The 20,900-nt window shown below is 45.3% G+C and overlaps 1 protein-coding gene across 1 annotated transcript in view; it reads left to right on the forward strand.

The window, feature by feature from the left end:
* LOC144119765 (uncharacterized) overlaps positions 1-13,734 on the forward strand; it is a 47,668-nt gene extending 33,934 nt beyond the window's left edge. Inside the window, exons 5-9 of the mRNA XM_077652306.1 lie at positions 36-906; positions 1,550-1,602; positions 11,866-11,949; positions 12,664-13,534; positions 13,617-13,734. Of these exons, the coding sequence (XP_077508432.1) occupies positions 36-906; positions 1,550-1,602; positions 11,866-11,949; positions 12,664-13,534; positions 13,617-13,618 (1,881 nt within the window). The 3' untranslated portion in view covers positions 13,619-13,734. The remainder of the gene's footprint in view (positions 1-35; positions 907-1,549; positions 1,603-11,865; positions 11,950-12,663; positions 13,535-13,616) is intronic.
* Positions 13,735-20,900: the final 7,166 nt, after the last annotated feature.

The following is a 20,900-nucleotide window of genomic DNA, read 5'->3' on the forward strand; positions in this document are numbered from 1 at the left end:
CGTAAAAAGAATACGAAACATTTCATATCCTTCAGATCCGTGCCTGCATCGTCCTCGCCCTGGCCTCCAGCGCCCTTGCTGGAAACATTGGCCACTTTGGCACCGGTGCCTACACCCTGGCCAGCAACCTCGGCTACGGCCTTGGTTACGGTAACCTCGGCTACGCCGGACTTGGCTATGGCGGCCTTGGCATCAGCCACTACGGTCTTTCCCACGGCATTGGCTACTCCGGCCTGACTGGCTACGGTCTTGGCTACGGTTACGGATATGCCCAGCCTGCCAGCTACGCTGTTGCCGCCCCAGCCGTTGCCCGCACCGTCTCCACCTACCACGCTGCTCCAGCCGTGACTGCCGTTCACGCCGCTCCAGCTGTTGCCACCGTCGCCCACGCCGCTCCAGCCGTCGCCACCTACGCCGCTGCACCAGCTGTCACCAGGGTCGCCACCTACGCCGCTGCTCCAGCCGTCAGCTATGCTGTTGCCCCAGCCGTGACCAAGGTTGTGCAGTCCGCTCCAGCCATCGCCACCTATTCTGCCCCAGCTGTCACCAGGGTCGCCACCAGCTATGCTGCCCCAGCTGTCACTGCTGTCCACGCTGCCCCAGCCGTTGCCACCTACGCTGCTGCCCCAGCTGTCACCGCCGTCCACGCTGCCCCAGCTGTGGCCACCGTCCACGCTGCTCCAGCTGTCGCTGCCGTCCACGCTGCCCCAGCCATCGCTACCTATGGTACCTACGGTTCCTACGGTCTTGCCCACTCTTCCCCAGTCTACGGATACGGTGTTGGCTCCCTCGGCTATGGTGTTGGCTCCTACGGTTACGGCCATGGCCTCCTCGGCTACGGCCTCAACTACGGCTACGGTCTCGGCAGCCCACTCAGCTACGCTACCCTCCTCCGCAAGAAGAAGTGTAAGTATTCACAAAGATGTGTCCAACGGCCATCCGTTCTCCCCGACAGTTTCCTAATATGCACCTCTTTTTCATATTGCAGGAATTCCGTACTTTTTAGACAACGCATGAAGTTTGAAGCACACCACAATGGAGGAGCAGACTTCGCGCCTTCTATTAGTTTTCCTGATAATGGCCAAGAAATAAACTGCTTGTCTGGAGATATTTTGTCTTAGTTTTCTTTGGGGTGATAACTTCCGGGTCGTTTGCGCAAAGATCAAGCGGAATTACTTCAACGAGAATTACAAGAACGACACTGTTTCGTTACTTGCTCCATTGCAAGAGAAACATGCCGTCATTCTTGATATTGATAGTGTATGCAGTTATCAATACAGTTTTCATGCGCTTCCGAAAGCCAGTTCTTACCTTCATTGACAAGCTTTCAGCAACCTTTAGTCACAATGGGTGACGATTTTGTATGTCACATTATTTGCGACACAAAGCAACTAGACAATTTAAGTTCTTAGCGAACTGGCCTGGCTTAGAAGGGCGGCCCATCTTAGCCTATAATTGACAAGAAACCCTCCTCCGATTTCTTGGTCTAGGGAACTTCGAGTGTCAAAATGCGTTCTCGAAACACATTTTGCTGCCCTGCGCTGTTTAGTAATCGAAGATGAAGTCATGCGCTTTGCGGCCAGGTGTGTAGTGCTTGACAAGGTATGTTGTAACACAGGTTGTAACAAGGTAACAGGTTGTAACAGGTTGTATGTATGTGTGTGTGTGTGTGTGTGTGTGTGTGTGTGTGTGTGTGTGTCACAACGGCATAATGCGAAATATGGCCAGTTTAAATGCTAACACACTGCAAAAAAATCCCACCCTGCCGCTGCAGCGCATAAATATCAAGCAAATTTATATCTACGAGACTTACAGAGGTTTTGCCAACTATAAGAACTACAACATGCCATCATGTCTGCTTTCGATAGTGGACGCACATGTCTAAATCAGTTTGGTTTGTGTCTGTAAGGCACTTGTGACCTTGTTGGGAATCCTTCATTAAGTTTTGGACTGACGGCTTTGAGTACTGACGGCTGACACTGACGGCTTTGCGTGCTGCTTTAGTTGACACCCAGGCGAATAGAGCTCTGCAGTGGCCACCCACATAGCCTTGCTGAGAAAGAAGGTCTATCTTCATCCCCATGGGTGCCAATCCCTAGCTGACAGTCAGCATGCATCAGGTCTCCTGGTTTCGGGAACCTGCTTGTGCAAGACAATATGGACCATCAATATTCAAAATGCGCTCTGGAAACACGTTTTTTCTACATTCGAAGGTTTCGCTGCAGAAGATTGGAGTCATGAGCCAGACGTAAGCGGCGTGTAGTGTACGTTTATCTACTCATTAAAACTTTGTCAGTAACATTTTATTGCGAAAGAGCATGTAGAGAACTCGAATGTAAATTTCTCGAGCCATTTGATGAATCAACTTACTTCTCTTCTTCTGCTTATGACCAATTATCCAGTTCAGAGAGATTGTATTGTTTTGGCTGCAATAATTGAATTTCACTAATATAATGGTGCGGGGCTCTAGAAGACCACGTACTAGTGCTCATTGAAAAGGGGCGCTTCACTGCTGACGCGCACTTGTCACCGACCACATCCAGGCGAAGCAAGTTACTTCGACGAAAAGAAAATCAGGAACAACAGAAATAACGGCCCATAATAGCAGCGTAACACTAGTTTTTTTAGTCTAACAAGTGTGAGCATAACAAGGAATCTAATTTTATCCACTCGCTCATCCTTCATTTTATGCATATGCGTTCTAGCAACGATTGAAATATTAATCTTTCAGTATCACGAAGCGTCTTACTATAACTGCAAGAATGAAAAAAAGACATAGTCCAGCTTTCACAGCTCCGGAGAAATGTGAGGCGCCCTCCCGAGCAGAGTCGGAAGTATGGTGGAGTTTGACGCCTAGCGTTAGGTGGCTTACGTTCGGCGTTGTGATTGAGACAAAGACATAAATTCGGACAACATATATTCGGAGGAAAAGACATGCTTGGAAATAAAAGGCGCCGTTTATTTAAACAAGCAAGGTGATGTGAAGTCCGATAAGAGTGCAATATGTGTGCGTTTTTAAATTATCCTGCAGGAGCGCATGCAGAGTACATGCAAGCGATTTGAATGTAAAGAAAAAAGAGGAATAGTTAAATTGAGCGCAAATTTCAGATCGATGGGAAGTCAAAAGTGAGCGCACTGCGACATTCCATTCACTATGTCACGCAGCGGTTCTGGAAGGCGAATCACCTTCCTGAATTGCATGCGGGTTGTAGACGGAGATGCATTGTTCTCGGCGGCATTGAGTCCCACGAATGTTCGGCGGAGGTTCTGCTGCCCACAAGACCGGCCTGAAGTGGGTAACAGTCATGCCTCGCTCTATAGGTTTTCTGTCGGACACCGCAGACATTCGTGAACATTCCCTTTTGTTCGGCAATCACTAAACTCTTCAAACACAACGCACATATACACGCCACACTTCTCCTGCGATTGGCCTTCATGTCGCAGTTTGACGAAGATCAATTCCGGTCCGCCCGATTTAGGGTTTTTTTGCCACAGAAAAATTAAATGACACAAAGCCAACGCGACACGCACACTAACTTTCCTTCGGCTAAGGGTCACATTCTAGGCAAGAAAATAAACATACAAGCAAAGAAGCCACACGCACTGCCTCTTCCGCATCCGGTGGCAACTACTGTAAAAACTAACGACTAATGCCTCCGGCCTGAGAACGCGCAATCATGGAGAAATTTTTGCGGGATGTCGGTTCGCGGAAAATAACTTATTGCTATGCGCTCGAGCCAACGAGGTCAAGAAGAGAACTGAAGCAGGAGAGAACAAGTTTGCTCGGGCCTCTAAAAAATGGCAGCGGGCTGATCAGCGAGACAACACAGAAATTATTGTTTTCTCGAGAATCGGCATTCTGCAAACCTTTCTCCATGAGTGCTCACAATGGACTGAACTGCATCATAAATCTTACCGTACATGAACGCTAAGACAAGGAAAGCCTAAAGATGGTTAATTAAACAAGATATTAAACTACATAACTGCGGCCACTTTTGTGACACAAGTGCAAAGAAAATCTGTATCCGATTAACGTAAACTGCCACCCCACTCCTTGCAAAGTTAACTGCGCTGCGCACGGTTTCCGTGTAGAACTCAGCGGGAATTTTAAATTGAACTGTCGCGTTCGTGCCCCTCCGATACTGATTCTAGCCCGCGTAACGCGAGAGCTTCACGCAACCCGGCAAGCGAAGCAAAAAAAAAATATGTTAGGAGGGATTGCGTAGAATATGATTTTCCTTCAGCCTGAAACAGGTTGCCGAAATCTCCGTTCTTAATCGACCGACCACTATTAACGAATATTTTGTACAGGGAATCAGTGTGTAAAATGATTGTTTCTTCTGCCAATAAAAATTAGTTGAGAGTAGCGCTCTTTCGTCTTGTGTTCTGTCCTCGTCCTTTCTTAGTTGTTTTGCGCTAAATGTATTCCTTTTCAGCGATATCACCGAACAACTGGAGTTTTGCTGGCGCAGAAGCCAAGCATCCTGCTCCCCGCAGAACATCAATTTCGAGCGTCGGCATTTTTGCTGACGGCAGAGAATTTATAGCTCTCCTCTGTGTTCGCATAGAATAACACTGCTCTGGAAATCAACCGTGCATACTCAGTAATGCAGCTCAGAGATTGCCTATCAGCTGTTACTTACGCAGACATGTACCATCCGAAACATCCTATGGCGCTGACAGCATCACTCCTTTAATCGCTTAGTGTTCTTGCGATCTCCTGGCATCTCTTTTACTCCATATATATTGGAATGTTCGATTAATAGGCCAACTTTTCCCGCCGCTTGGAAAGAAGTTCTCGCAATACTAGTTTTTAACATCGGAGCGCGCACTGCTCCTGACAACTATAGGCCTCTATCCCTATGCTTTTCGAGATAGCCATTCATTGACAAATACGACCATTCATCATTAACCAGCGCTAACAAACAGGCTGTTCCTGTGAAACTAACTTTGTAAAACTTATAAGTAGTGTTGCTCCTGCAGTCTCCTACAGTGAGCAGTTTTCTTTTGTTTATTTTGATTGCAGTCAGGCCTTTGAAGTAGAAGACCACTGCGTTCTTCTTGAAAAGCGCTTGAAGTATAGCCGTGGAAAGCCGAGTTGCAGCTCGCTTGTCGGCTACCTACAATGTAGACGAAGCCGTGTGAGCTGTGGCAGACAAAAGTCTTGTCTTTTAAGAACTCCAGGTGGTCGAAATTCCTGGAGCCCTTCACTACGGCGTCTCTCATAGCCTTAGTCGCTTTGGGACGTTAAACCCCATAAACTAAACATAAACTAATAAACTTTTAATATCACATTTTGGAATCCCACAGGTCAAATTTGGTGCCTTTGCTATTCAATCTGTTAATCAATGACCTTTACGAAATTGTTCCTTGCTCTCGTATGTACCAGTACGCTAACGACCGAAAGGTAATTCGTTAATCCCCCGTGACTGCAGCTTTAATACAAGACCACGTGAAGCGACTGCACAGGTGGTGTTCGTAAAACAATTTCAAATTCAATAGAGATAAGACGGTTGCTGCACAATTTTTGCACAATACCTACCCCGTTGAGATTTCTTAAGCTCTAAACTATCAGACTATTGCGAGGATGTCTTCAATTCGCGACTTATTTGTCCGCTTAGGTAATAAGTTGTATTTTTCGCCTCGCATTCACGTGTAAGGTGAACCGTGTGTGCAGAGTTCTACGTAGCACATACTGCATGGCGTGTTGCTCTCTGTCGGACCCGAGAACAATTTGTAAAACTCGATTGTCCGCACCTCTTCGCAAACCCTCAAATAACTGCAGAAATGGATTGCGAGAAATGTAATGGGCTGTTCGATTTGATTACCGAGGCGATTAGAGTGCTGCCCAATACACTCTGGGACTAACCGACTTGCAGACTACATGCAGTCATGGAACCAGGTCCTTCTCTTTAAATGTTTCAATATACGCACTGACATTGCAATTTTGATCAAGCTTCGGGTGCCTTGTCGTTTCATGCGACAAAGTCCTGTGTTTGGCTCGTCGTCGTTCAAACCAAGTCTCATTTAGTGAATTATGCGTACGTAAAAGGCCTATGAACCGTGTGGTCCAAATATCCTTCATCAGGATTTTATATTCCCCAGACGAAATGTGGTGTGCCCACTGAGACTCGGAATCCTTTCAGCAGCTAACTGTTTCGACCACTCATTGCCACGTTCTTCGGCAGCGTTTAAATTGCTTTTTTGCTATCTTTTTCTCGTTCTTTGTATTGTTCATTTCTCTTTCACTGTCATAATTAGGACACTGCAAAAGGCTTATTGCTGTAATGGGCACCTAAAGGAAAATAAATACAAATTTAAATAACTACCGTGCCGCTGCACGGCCATAAATATTAATGGAATTTATATCAAGGAGACTGACGAATGTTTGTTCCGCACTCTGTGAACAACGTGCACTCATTTCTGCTTCTGATAGTGGACGCAGATGACTAAATCAGTTTGATAGATGCTTGTAAAGCAGACATCGCATGGCTTGGGAACCTTTCATTAAGCTTTGGCTATAATGTACGCCTATTTCCTCTTTATATGTCATGGCGTCGGTCGATGACATTTTATTCCGAAAGGTGATAAAGGGAACTGGGATGTTAATTTCGCGGGCTGTTTGACGAGCCAGCCCACTTCTCTTCTTCTGCTTATGACCAGGTTTTCAGTGCACAGTGATTGTATTGCTATGATTGCAAGTATGGGATACTATTAATATGAACAGGTGGCGTTCTACTATTTCGCGTTCCGTATTGTAAATGGCTTTGCATGAGCCGTTAATGAAGTTAATGATAGTGCTCTTGTCTTTTTTAAGCACATAGGTGTCTTCTATGCATATATTACCGCGTGGGTTTATAGCACGGTTTTATAGGGGGCTTGAAAGAATGGCCAAGCTGTGTGTTTTACTGCGTTTGCTTGTCCGAGAGCTATATCGCCTACGTGATTAACCGCATTTTGGACACCCCATGTGCGTCTATATACATCTTCTTTCTGCCATGGTGCTTTGCATGAGATTCACGACGTCCTTATTAGAGGTGTCGCGTCAATTTTTCTGGTATGCTTGGGTATGTGATGTCCCCATTAGCAATTGGGCGCTGACTAAACGGCGTCAGCTGTACGGGCTGCTTCTTGTTCTCTTTGAGCATGTTAATCCGGCAAAGGTGCGGCATAAGCCCGTCGTTTAGAGTCCTTGATCCCAAGCGTATATGCGCTTTCCGTGGCGGCTTTGTGTAGAACGTTGCACGCTGATCACAGTTCACGAGTTCGTGTAAATGTTGATGTTATGGGTGAGGCCTTTCTCTATACAAGATCCAGCTATTAAAGAGGGTGGCATCGATTTGCCTTGCTTTTTCTTCAATAAGGCCTTTTTTAATCGCAGCAGAGTTAAAGGCTCCGTGCAACAGAAAATCCAGTGTCGGAGTTGTAGGTGTCGGTGTTGTGAGAGAAAATCACGAGCGTGTATCTTCCAGGTCGTCCACCTGCAAGCTAGGTAGCCCACAGTCGGGCCACCTAGGCCACGTGACCTTGAGGCGTCATCACAACTTCCCACCGGATAGTGCGAAAGTGCCCACAGTGGCAGGTGCCAGTTAAATTAATGATTAGTCCCTCGCGAAGATCAACCTGGGTAGCACTAGGCCCACCGCTGAGAGCACCTGCCATCGCAGGACAACAGCACGTCGTTTAAACGCTGCACCATTGCGCCATGAGAGCGATAAGGACTCCCTGGAATCTACGAATGTAAAGTAGGCATGACCTTCTGGAACTATGGCAATTAACCCACTGCGCTATGGCGTCATACCCTTACAGCGCAGCTTGACTGTCTCCACAAGTTTCTTTTCTTTTTCGGCGGATTCGTCGGATTATGTGGATGAGGTGTGCGCAGTACTTTAAACATTGTATATTGTTTGAGGTCCGTAATAATATATGTGTGTGATGAATAGTGATCTCCAGGATGTCAACAGTGCAATTTCATTTCCTCTCAGTTTCAGCTTTTCAGGGCGTTGATTTTCTTTCTCTGTTCTGTTTATTAACAATAAAGAGAGCAAAAAAGCTAACGCGGCAAGAGCATGAAAGAAAACCACGCAATCTTCTTCCAGCCGCGCCCTGCGCCTGACACAAAACAAGCAAACATCTTCAACCAAGACCACAAGAACGTTCTCCTAATCATCCTAATACCTTCTAACTGCGGATTACGTAACACAGCTCACTGTCCCAACTTTGCGGAGATCAGTACAGATACGCAAGTCGTTGTATACAGATGTAACACTGTCATTATTAGCTCTCAATTTCCTCATCCGTCTTCTTCTTACTAGAATGCTTTGCTTCACTCGGATCCGGCCGACAGATGATCTCTCGGCATCCCCACTATCAAGTGCTCTGTTTCACAATACGTTAGTACTGGCCACAAATAAAAAAAAAATCTGTTTTACCTCCTCAGCAATCTCTGCAGGTTACCCAATGCGGGAAAAGAAAACCGCGACATTCGTCCTGTTTTAAACGATATAAGTTTCAACTGATTTTATAACTTAGTGTGGGACGTATCCCAACCGCCGTTATAGCGATCCAATATGTCCCTGGATAACTGCAGTATCATTATATCGATAAAAATGAAAGACGCATGGTACCAAAAATGGCAGGCGAAAAAAGCAACTTCTACCTGCAAACATTTCATGCTACTAGGAAAAAGTGGTAGCTATGGTAAGAAAAAAGAAAAAAGAGTTTAATGCTCCACTTGTGCAACAGGTCGAAGGATATACGAAAAAAATTTGCGAGGTTGTTCATCAAAAAAATTTGGAGGCGGGGGGGGGGGGGGGGGAGGGTGTACTTTGTCGACATAAAGTGCAGTGAGGCGAAAGGCTTTAGCGTGGTGTTGCTGCTTGTGTCGATGATTAGTGGTGAATATGTTGATTAAAGACTCCAAAGGCCGTTTAGGCGGCATCCTTCCATATCGGCGTTTAGGAGGCGTCTGGCAAGATTGCCGTGGGAGCGCTGCGCTGGAACGATTCTGGCGCCACTCAATAGCGCCACACGCTCATGAGTCACGCGGCTTTATCATTTTTTTTTGCGATGCCACCTTACCTCTTTTGATGGCGGCTGCGCGCAACTGCTTCCACATTTTGTGACTGTTGTAGTTGCTCTGGGGACTTTTCTCGATGACGTAATCGCTTTGAGAGCTATAGCGTGACACTTTTCTCCGAACATCCCCGCTGGTGAACCATGAGCCTATAAAGGCTTTAGCTTTAAAAAAAAATACCGCTTAAAAAAAACTCACAGGACGGCTACGAGTGAGCAACGCGAGATTCAGCTATAACTGCTCAGACATTTAGTTTCGGGGATATTTTTAGGTAGAAAAGATACAGTGATGTCATATTGCACTGGTGCAGCGGTCAAGTGATGCACCCCTGCACTGGTAGGTGGCTGTTCCAAACAGAGCCACCCGTAGGCTTATGCATAAAAGGTTGACAGTGATATAAGGTGAGTGCTTTAATGACATGTGGGTGTGTCATTAACGTGTCCAACGGTTACGCCGACGACGACGAGAAAGCCAGGGACGGGCGCCTTACAGCTCCACCTGCAAAAACTACAGCTCTTTTGGCGATAACAGTTCAGTCAAAAATTTTGTCGTTAGTTTAATACTTATTTTAATAGTTAAAAGATACCAAATCATGCGAGGACATTTGTTTCGTAAACCAAGCGCAGAATTATACTCAGGTCTGGCGACCGGGCCTTACTCCTGTTCTCGGTGGAAGAGAAAATGTTCAGGACTAGGCAAGGAAAAAACCAAGCCTCAAAGGATGCAAGGGTTCGCATTGAAAGAGTGCCTGTGTTGCCCTAAGTCTAGCAAGTGTCACAAATAACTAAAAAAAATTTTGAAAAAGTACTGTCTTTCTAGACTTAGCATGCGGGTCAAAGGATGGGAGACGATAAATAAATGACGGCGCATTTTTTTGGTTGTTGCATTGTTCCAGCATTGATAATCTTTGCGCGGGCGTATCACTCCCTTAGGTCTTTTCTTTCTCTATATAAGGCGCGGATGGCATGCCTTCGAAAAAAAGATGATTGTCAAGTTGCGTGTCATCATTGTTGGCTGCTGTCTCCCAGCGCTCTGCTTCTCAGAAATTCTAACTATTTTGTGTGATGGTCAGAAACAAAACATCTCTCTTGATCCTCTCGTTTGTCCTTTAGGTTCTGTAAATACATGCCAGTGGCGATCGAAACACTTTCTGCGACGCAAAGCGCCTTGCTAGAATCGGAAGAATGAAAGACATCCGGCTCTTCCGGCTCAGGAGAGGACACCTTACCAAACCGAGAAAAAAGACGGTAGTTTGTCGCCCTGCGTTAGCGCGTTTATGATCACCGTTGTGGATCAGAAAGAGCCAAGAAATCAGGTTCTGTGAGAGCCTCAAATATATTCTAAAACACACACACACACAGCGAAGTAAAAATCGTCGTTACATATTAATCACCGAATACGAGGTCACGGCTGCTAACAGGGCACTATACACAAATCCAGAATTCGCACTCTGCGGCTGGAGTACAGGAAGATTACATGCAAGCGGTTGAAATTAAAGACAGCCGATGAATATTGAAACTGAGCGAAAATGTCCAGATTGAAGGGAAGTATAGTGAGCGGACACGCAGCGGCATTCTGTTCACCACGACATGAATAGGAACGGGTTGTCGAGGAGATGTGCTGCGATCACCAACTGAGAGCCCCTGGAGTGCTCGGAGAAGTTTTTACCCCCCCCCCCCCCCCATATTGGAACGAAGCGGGTCACAGTCGGGACCCTTTTCATAGGCTTTTTGTCGGACACTGGAGACCCGCATGGACACTGACTTCAGGTTCCTAATCTCGTTAAACTTCAGACATCGCGCACGAACACGCTTTACTTCGCCACTACTTGGTCGTCATGTCACATTGAAGGTGAATACGGTTTCGGCCTGGCTGGAGTACTTTGCCACCGAAAGAGTAAATTACAAACAGCAAGCACAACCAGTCCACCATGGCTTCTCCAGTGCTAGGGGTCACCTTGCGGGCAAGAAAATAAAAATACAAGCAAGAAAGCCACACACACAGCCTATTCTTTATGCGGTCAGCCAGAGGAAAGAATAACCGGTTTATCCAGAGGAAAGAATAACTACTATTACAACGTGCCCGGAAGCCTATAATAATAGTTAAAGTTTGTGGGGACTTGGTATGCGGGAAAACAATTATTTCTGTGTGATCGAATCAATAGGTAGAAAACATCATTCAAGGAGAAGCGAACAAGCAATCTTTGTCGTCGAAAATGTGCCAGCACACGCACCAACGAGACAACACTGAAATCAATGTTTTCCGCACACTTTTCTCTATGAGTGTGCACAATAGACAGAACTGCATTACAATGCTTAACGTATAGAATATGTTAAACGAACAGAAAACCTGAATATGTTTAATGAAACAAGACACTCACGAGGCCACTTTTGATACACCAATGCAAATAAAAGTTGTGCCTGATTAGGGTACACTACCACATCAGTCCTTTCCATGTTCCCTGCGCTTCGAACGGGTTCCGGCTAAAAACTCAGGCGGAATATTTAATTGGACGCTTTCGCGCACGTGCCTCTCTGATACTGGTTTTTGTACGCATAACGAGAGAGCTTCACGCATCATAAAGTAAGCACCAAACCCGTTGAGCTGCCAGCCAAGGAAAAAAAAATTAAGTTAGGAGGCATGGAGAAGAATATGGATTCCCTTCAGCCTGAAACGTGTTTCCCAAGAACCTGGCTTGAAGCATCGGCGACGATTAACGATTATTTTAAAAAAAGGGCGCGCCCTTTTTCTTCACGTACCGTGAGACCAGTTTGTGCCTGTTCTTGCAGCCAGCGACTTGGTATAAAAGGAACCGCTCCAGCAGCACAGATCAGAAGCTTCTGCTCCTCCAACGGACAAGGAACACCATAATGGTTAGCCACCTTTATGTTTTCTACTACTCACACATACCAGAAATGTACTTGACTTAGAATATGCACAAATAGAGTAGTTGTAGACCTCGCATTATCTACTGCACGCCAATCTTAAATGTGTAATTCAAGTTTATGATTGGCGATTACTGGTAAAATAGGGCTGGAAAATGACGATATTTTTAATTCTAACGCACGCCTTAGCAAAAGTGCAAAAATATGCAGTGAAAATCGCAACCTGTACATCAGGAAAACAGCGATGGAGAGAGAACTCAAATATGATTAAGCTGCATAACATATGATTTATTTCTTCAAAGAATGCCACTTCTGAATGTCGCCACTGATAAATGATCCGAGTTACTGGAGATCCAAAGGCACTTTGGATATATTCGCATTTATAATAAATGAAAAGTGCAAAAATTATTTCTCCTCTGCTCCTAAACAGCCTGTTTAAATTATGAACTTAATTTACTAACCTGTAGTTACTACATCTTACCAAAAAAATGTTGCAGAGGCTAAAAAGTGAGCAATGGATGGAAGTTCCCATTTCATCTTTGCACGGTATTATCTCTATAACTGTGAAACTTTTACAACCTTTCAGAACCTTGACTGATATCAGTTTATTTAAAACTTTTCACCGCTGAACGTAATGAGCTGACCTTGCAACAAGAAGGTGTCAGTGCGTAAAAAGAATACGAAACGTTTCATATCCATCAGATCCGTGCCTGCATCGTCCTCGCCCTGGCCACCAGCGCCCTCGCTGGAAACATTGGCCACTTTGGCACCGGTGCCTACACCCTGGCCAGCAACCTCGGCTACGGCCTTGGTTACGGTAACCTCGGCTACGCCGGACTTGGCTATGGCGGCCTTGGCATCAGCCACTATGGTCTTTCCCACGGCATTGGCTACTCCGGACTGACTGGCTACGGTCTTGGCTACGGTTACGGATATGCCCAGCCTGCCAGCTACGCTGTTGCCGCCCCAGCCGTTGCCCGCACCGTCTCCACCTACCACGCTGCTCCAGCCGTGACTGCCGTTCACGCCGCTCCAGCTGTTGCCACCGTCGCCCACGCCGCTCCAGCTGTCGCCACCTACGCCGCTGCCCCAGCTGTCACCAGGGTCGCCACCTACGCCGCTGCCCCAGCCGTCAGCTATGCTGTTGCCCCTGCTGTGACCAAGGTTGTGCAGTCCGCTCCAGCCATCGCCACCTATTCTGCCCCAGCTGTCACCAGGGTCGCCACCAGCTATGCTGCCCCAGCTGTCACTGCGGTCCACGCTGCCCCAGCCGTTGCCACCTACGCTGCTGCCCCAGCTGTCACCGCCGTCCACGCTGCCCCAGCTGTGGCCACCGTCCACGCTGCTCCAGCTGTCGCTGCCGTCCACGCTGCCCCAGCCATCGCTTCCTATGGTACCTACGGTTCCTACGGTCTTGCCCACTCTTCCCCAGTCTACGGATACGGTGTTGGCTCCCTCGGCTATGGTGTTGGCTCCTACGGTTACGGCCATGGTCTCCTCGGCTACGGCCTCAACTACGGCTACGGTCTCGGCAGCCCACTCAGCTACGCTACCCTCCTCCGCAAGAAGAAGTGTAAGTATTCACAAAGATGTGTCCAACGGCCATCCGTTCTTCCCGGGAGTTTCCTAATATGCACCTCTTTTTCATATTGCAGGAATTCCGTACTTTTTAGACAACGCATCAAGTTTGAAGCACACCACAATGGAGGAGCAGACTTCGCGGCTTCTATTAGTTTTCCTGATAATGGCCAAGAAATAAACTGCTTGTCTGGAGATATTTTGTCTTAGTTTTCTTTGGGGTGATAACTACCGGGTCGTTTGCGCAAAGATCAAGCAGAATTACTTCAACGAGAATTACAAGAACGACACTGTTTGGTTACTTGCTCCATTGCAAGAGAAACGTGCCCTCATTCTTGCTATTGATAGTGTATGCAGTTATCAATACAGTTTTCATACGCTTCTGCACGCCAGTTCTTATCTTCAATGACAAGCTTTCAGCAACCTTTAGTCACAAAGGGTGATCATTTTGTACGTCACAATTATTTACGACACGAACCAACTAGACCTTTTAAGTTCTTAGCGAACTGGCCTGGCTTAGAAGGGTGGCCCATATTAGCCTCTAATTGACAAGAAACCCTCCTCCGATCTCTTGGTCTAAGGAACTTCGAAGTCAAAATGCGTTCTCGAAACACATTTCGCTGCCCTGTGCAGTTTAGTAACAGAAGATTGAGTCATGCGCTTGCAGCCAGGTGTGTAGTGTTCGACAAGGTACGTTGTAAAACAGGTTTTAACAAAGTAACGGGTTGTAACAGGTTGTATGCAACAAGGTTGTAACAGGTTGTATGTAAGAAGCTTGTAACCAAGATGGTTAAGCTGCTGCTTTATTTCTTTTTTAAGACCACAGCCGTTGGCTTTGCACACATCCACATTACGGCACCGCTTTCTTTTACTGAAAGTTCGATGAAAATAGAAATTAGAAAGAAGATAGGACTGTATTCAACTACTCACAGTGCAAATGAAAAATTTCCACACCTACGCCGCCAACAGGCTTTGATTTGTCAGTGGAATTTCGTAGAAGCATTTTTGCGCTGCAGGCAGTTCTTTGCAACCTCACTGAGCTGATTTCAGAATTCGTTCCGGGAAGCAAGACTTAGAACTTCAAAATTCAACAGCACTCCTTCGTAGGTGTGATTTCTACATGTTTTACTCTACACTCTGATCATCGGACAGACTCGGGACTGATAATGAAAATGTTGACTGCGGTGCCAAGGTTCCTGGTGAACCGGCGGCCACCCGCACGGCCGAACCACTGCTTCCTTGTTAGCGCACTACACAGGGTGTTCCCCCTAAGACTAGAACAATTTTTTAAAATAGGCTTTTTGAGTTACAAGAGCGCTTTTGTCGGCATAGCATTGTCAGCGGTATAGTACACCGCGGCGATGGAGAAGCTGTGCGGCTGACCAGCTGTCGTGTTCGTTTCGTGTACCTTCAGACTGCAGAAACTAGGTTTTCCGCATGAACCTTCACCCTAAGAACTTGCGCTTTAAAATGCAAATTCATAACAGGCTGCACAGACAAAAACGTATCCCGAAGTACGGTTCGGGCCACCACCCTCGCCCTCAGACAGTGCATCTTGACCCCCCTCACCATCACCTCATCATATCTTCCCTCCCTCGCCATCACCTCATCACGTCTTCTCTCACTCGCCCTCACCTCACCATGCCTTTCCTCCCTGACCCTCGTCCTCATGAATTTTCATGCGCCCATCCTCCCTCACCCTCACCTCACCGAGTGAAACTCTCATGCGGTGAGGGTGAGGACGCCCTCATGAGGGCTGGCCCTTGCTAGGATGCCCATATCTGTTCGAAAACAATTTTTTTCGTCAGGTAAGTACAACTTCTTTTTAGAATTGCTGCCTGGATTTTTTTAAATGGCGTCCACTGATGGTGATCTAGTCTTCGCGAACTTATTATAAAGAAGGCGTATTTCTGTGTCGTCTTGTTCTTTAGACGACGATTTCGCCCCACAGGTGAACATTTTTTCGCCAATTGAAAGACGCAGTAATAAGGAGTTAGGCGTCCCAACAGTTTTTCAATCAGTGGAGGCCTAGAACGCTCAGACGACATTCTTAATGCACGTATTTGAAGTAAGCCCGATTTGGTATCATGAGTCGTAAAATGTGATTAATTATGCATTCTGCAACAATAAAACAAACGTAATAACAATTACAATATTACCTCGACTTTCATGTTCGGTACGCTCCCAGCGGTGTGGATTATCGTCATCTCGCCTGCTCAGCTGCAAAGATGCATTAAGTGTTTACTCAAGAATTAGCCGATTTAAATGATCGGTGGCAAGACTCCGCTGATTGCCGTCGAGAAACTCGATGTGAATGCTATTAGTGAGCACTGCAGCCTCAAAACGCAGGTGCCGGTGCCGGTACAAAGCATATGGTTCTTCGTTTAACTCCTACTCTTCAAAAGAATAGTTCGCAACCTAATGCCAGAGTTTCATTATCTAGGAACAGGATTTTTTTTTCACCGCCGTTTCCTTAATACTTGTGAGCAGCAAGTGCTTCAAGCTTCTCAAGGGCTGCTTCATTTTTGTCGACGATGCTAGTGCTACTGATCTCGGCGGTTCCATGCATTCGAACCAGGGTAAAGTACGTTCCCTTTTAATCAGATTGCTTAAGAACTTCATCTAGACCCTTCCAGAAAAATTTTCATGGATGAAGGCCACATGCGTTTTCTAATGTATCTTGTTTAAGTACACTACATTTCATCGACAAAAGGTGAGGTCTGGGAACAATTTTTTCACCGTCCGCGACGCAGTGCCAATGTGCACGAGATATGTAATCATTACGGCCCAAACATTTAAGCACTAAAGGTCGCTACAAGAGGCAGGCATTTTGGACTGTAGAAAAAAGGATTATACTCATAAATACGCGTTTTGAGTGTCATCTGTTGTAGTCACCGGCAATCTGAAAGTAGAAATCTTGAATACTGCTATTTATTTTATAGCAACCGATATGGTTATATTTAAATACTGCTAAATTCAGTCAATTCAAGTTATTCTTATATATAATATTGCAAGGTAGATTAGTAGAGTACTCAGCGTTTCCAGGGATGGGAGCATCCCACAATAATTGGTACTTTTTGGATTTTGATAAGTCTTTCTGACGGGCTAGTTGGTACATGTTCGTTTTTTGAAAGGCTGTGCGCGAAATGAAAGTTCACAGGAGAAAAGAGAATAGAGACGGCAGCTGTTCTTTTAAATAACCTTGCGGCCATCGATGTCTGCCCAGAAAAGATGTCCAAACGAACAGTTTATGCATATTTTCTTGCAGCTAACGCCTGATAAATTTTGCATGCTTGTGTTTGTACTTTTTGGTGTTCTTGATGTTTGTTACTCTTTGCTTATTTCATTGTATCCTGTGTTTTTGACTGCCATTAAGTGTTCTGTGCTGCTGCAGATTCTTTTTCTGAATAGTGTTAAAAGGTTCTTTTATAGGCATTGTGTTTAAATTGAAGCGTGTTTAATGAAATCTGTTTCTAACTAACTTTTTGAAGCTAAATGTGTTTTTTTCAAACTGCTGCCGGATTGTACATGAGGGGGCCGGGCTTCGTCAAACCGCAATCATGCAGATTTTACCCGCCACCCTCTCTTTCTCTTTGAGAGATAAAATAAAGATTTGATTTGAGCAGATTTGAGAATAGAAACGCGACTTGAAGCTCCTGTTTTCCATAAGCACATGCCTATATTTTTTAAAACCATTATTCTTTCGCGTCACATGACACTAGTGGCGCGAACTTAAAACATGCTAGTTCATTGGGGCTCAGGCCAGCATAGGACTGAGCACAATCTCTGCGCAGAAAATTTTCCATTTGGCAAGCAAATCTGAGCCCTGTATTCTGTTCTACCAGCTGTTTCATAATCTGTGGTGTCGTGTCCTTTCATTCCGGTCGCCAAAGTGCTGCTTGTTGGTAATCTCTTGCTTGTATGATTTTTCTACTGAGATTCAAATCTTCTGCAACTTTGTTACGCTATCCGCTAATGTAGACAATTCGCCATTTACGTAAGCATGTATTTTTTATGTATAATTGCCTTTCTAAACTCCTTTTTTGTGCTGTTCATACAGAGAGCACCATTTTCATGTTTAATGAAAGGGGGACTAAGTTAAATTTGAAGTTTCATGAAAATATACTGCTGTGCTTAAGTTGCTTTTCGAGCCAAAAAAAAATCGGAGGAGGCAACGGAAGGCCACTTGCTGTGTCCGGGAAAGCAGTTATTCTCCATGCTTTGTGCAGGATAGTGAAAGGCGCATACTTTGGAAGAAGAGAGACGGATACATTGAGCGACACGGTGCATGGCGCGAAAAAATGTCAGGTGAGGAATCTTGTCATGCAAAAGCGTCAGTCCTTTTCCTATCTCGCACATGTAGCCAAATTCGTGAAGAACACAAATACCTTCTTGCATGTATTATTTACACGCCACGTAAGCTCTAAGAGAGAGAGAGTAATGAAATGAAAAAGTAATAGAAGAGAGATTAATCCAGTAAAGGATATTGATGAATTTTTCTTCTAGAACAACGGTATTTAGAAAAACAGCTTGCCTATATTTCTATACATTCGCTCTTCAAACGATGAAGTTGCCCACGCAACGTCGGAAAGCGTCTCTCAGATCGCCAACGGACAGCCAAATGTAGTTGTTTACCAACGCGTGTCAAAAATCAATTTACTACGGCGTCCACCGGCCAATACTGGCACCGAGGGGCGGAACAGACGTAATTCAACCTATCATATTGTTGTCCGTGGAATTCTGAGGAACACTTACGAGGACATGTTCTTTGGTGCATGTAGCTTCTTGTTACGGTGAGCTAACGGTACTTCCAGCCTTCCAATACTTTGCGTGCGCAGCTCACGTGTTCACACGCAAAACTGCCGTCTGCATTCAGTGCCTGTATGGAATGCGGCAGGTGTTTGCTGCTGACTTGCCTGCCCGCATGGCGCCTGCCATGGAAAAAGCACATCAATTAGAGAAATGCCGGATTTAGAAGTTTACAGCAACTGGGGACAGATTGTCAGAACAAAACGCAATATTTGCTAAAAAATTTCACAAAGGGCATGCAAGCACCTTAATTCCCCTTTTAAGCATTTATTGGTATCTATAGGCAAATGGCTAAAGTACCGGGATCTAATATTAATCTATGCAAGAAACGTGCGTACAGATCTAAAAACGTAAGTAATTCTCTAGTTTGGATCGGCAATGACACCCAAGACAGGGATGAAACTGTTGCAGTCCGTGCACGAAAATAGGTAACACCTAGCACTGCTACAATTCTACACCCCACAACACCGGAATTCATCGTCCTACGCTTCTATACCTCCACAGACACATTCGTTAAACTTTGCTGTGACAGCCACGAAACAAAGTTCCGAATAGTGTGTAGAAGCAAAAGACGCTCTCATTTCTGGAGGTAGCACGTCTCACATTAAAACGTTACTGAAAGCGTATGGTATGCGCCTTTCTCTGCGCCCTCTTGTTTTTCGCATTTTTCATCTCTACGTCATACTTCACGGTGAATTTATTCAATCGCGACACACTATCCTGTTCCTCCACCTGAATCCAGGGTGGCATACTGCACCCGATAGGAATTTCAGGGGGCCAGTGTCCAGTGCACACCCGCACTCGAGCTGGAATCATTGACCACAATAACGACACGCTTGGCGCAAGCTAATAGGGTGAACCGCTTCACCATCTCACTTAATACATGCCGACGTGGCGCTGAGTCCAACCTCCTACTAGGAAAATTCAGGGCGCACGTACTTACAATGTGTGTTGGCTGCGCAGCAGCATTAGCAGCGGTAAATGTGCTTATCGGAAGTGATGTAACTTCCGATCTGGTGAGATCACTTCCCTCCAGCCAAGTGAATTCTCTGTAAGGAAAAAAAGCACAAAAGACTGGTACAAGTGAAGAAAGCAACAGGACCAGCGCTATTACTCAAAACTGAAGGTTTATTCTCAGGAAACCAGGAATATAAACAGCGCAATCAAACAAGATAACAAAGCAAACAAACGTGTAGCTATGTCGTATTGAGGTACCGAACTTCACTATCATGCAGGCAAACCGACGTTCTGCTAACGCACAATCTAGTTTTTTTCTTCATATAGAACGCCTCCATAATCCCCTAGTTAACTGCGTAGGGTGATTGTACAAAACATCACAGTGATGAAAAGGGATGCAAGATTTGCAGTCTCTGACATGATCAACTAGATTCGTAGGTTTATGAGCCTTCAATGTATTAGCATGCTCAGTTAGGCGCGTGTTAATACAACGTCCCGTCTAGCCAATGTATACTTGTCCTCAAGAAAAAGGAATTTTATACACAACCCCTTCAGAGCATGGAACATACTTAGTTTTATGTTTAATTCCACAGGTACTTTGGAATTCGTTTTGTTTTCTAACCTGTCTCTCCACCTTAGCACATAACCTTTCAAGTCTTTTAGGAGCTGAAAAGACAACCACTATTTTATACCTGTTCGCCACTTTTTTCAGGTTATGCGAAAGGCGGTGCACATACGGGAGAACTGCAACCTTCTTCCTTTCCATCTCTCTGTCTGACCCAGGAACACCTGCCGAAGTCTTAAGTTTTTCGGCTATCTTGCTGCAGCCCAACAAGGTGGCATCATTCGGGTACCCTGCTTCTCTTAATCTTTTAGCCTGTTCATTGAATCTATGAATAAACAAAAGGTCATAAGATTTGCACAAAGCAGAAAACAACGATGAGACAAAAATTCCTGTTTTTAGTGTTTTAGAATGATGTGACTTGTAATTCAACAACGGCTTGCCGGCACTTGGCAAGTATTCCCAGCAAATATGTCCCGTATGAACTTCTAGGCTGAAATCTAAATACTGCAGCTTGTTTTCGGCCGTGATCTCTGTAGTGAATTACAGGCCATGATCATTTTCTTTAAACACTTTCAGAACATCAGTAATATTCTAGAAAAATTAAGCAAGAGACTATAGCGCAGAGTAGACAGGACACAGAAGAAACGAACAACACGAGCGCTACGTTTTGTTCGTTTCTTCTGTGTCCTGTCTGCACTGCGCTATAGTCTCTTGCTTGATCATGCACCAACAAGCGCAAAAAGCCACGCTTTAGGAAAATTAGTTTTATCAACAAAGATTAAGAAGTCGTCAACATAACGGAAAATCAGCGACGCTATGCCGGCCAAGTTTGCTTGATTACCCCGAACTACGAAAGATAAAAAGATGCAACTTAACACCGGTGCCATCCTGGAACCAATACAAACACCCGCTTTTTGCGTGAAAAGCTTACCTTCTCATTCAATGAATGTAGCCTTTACATAAAATGATAGCAATTCAAGGAAGCTAGCTACTGATATACCACAAACCCTTATGAACTCTTCTTCGACGT

The sequence above is a fragment of the Amblyomma americanum genome, chromosome 2 (assembly GCF_052857255.1).
Source record: "Amblyomma americanum isolate KBUSLIRL-KWMA chromosome 2, ASM5285725v1, whole genome shotgun sequence".
Classification (NCBI taxonomy): Eukaryota; Metazoa; Arthropoda; class Arachnida; order Ixodida; family Ixodidae; genus Amblyomma; species Amblyomma americanum.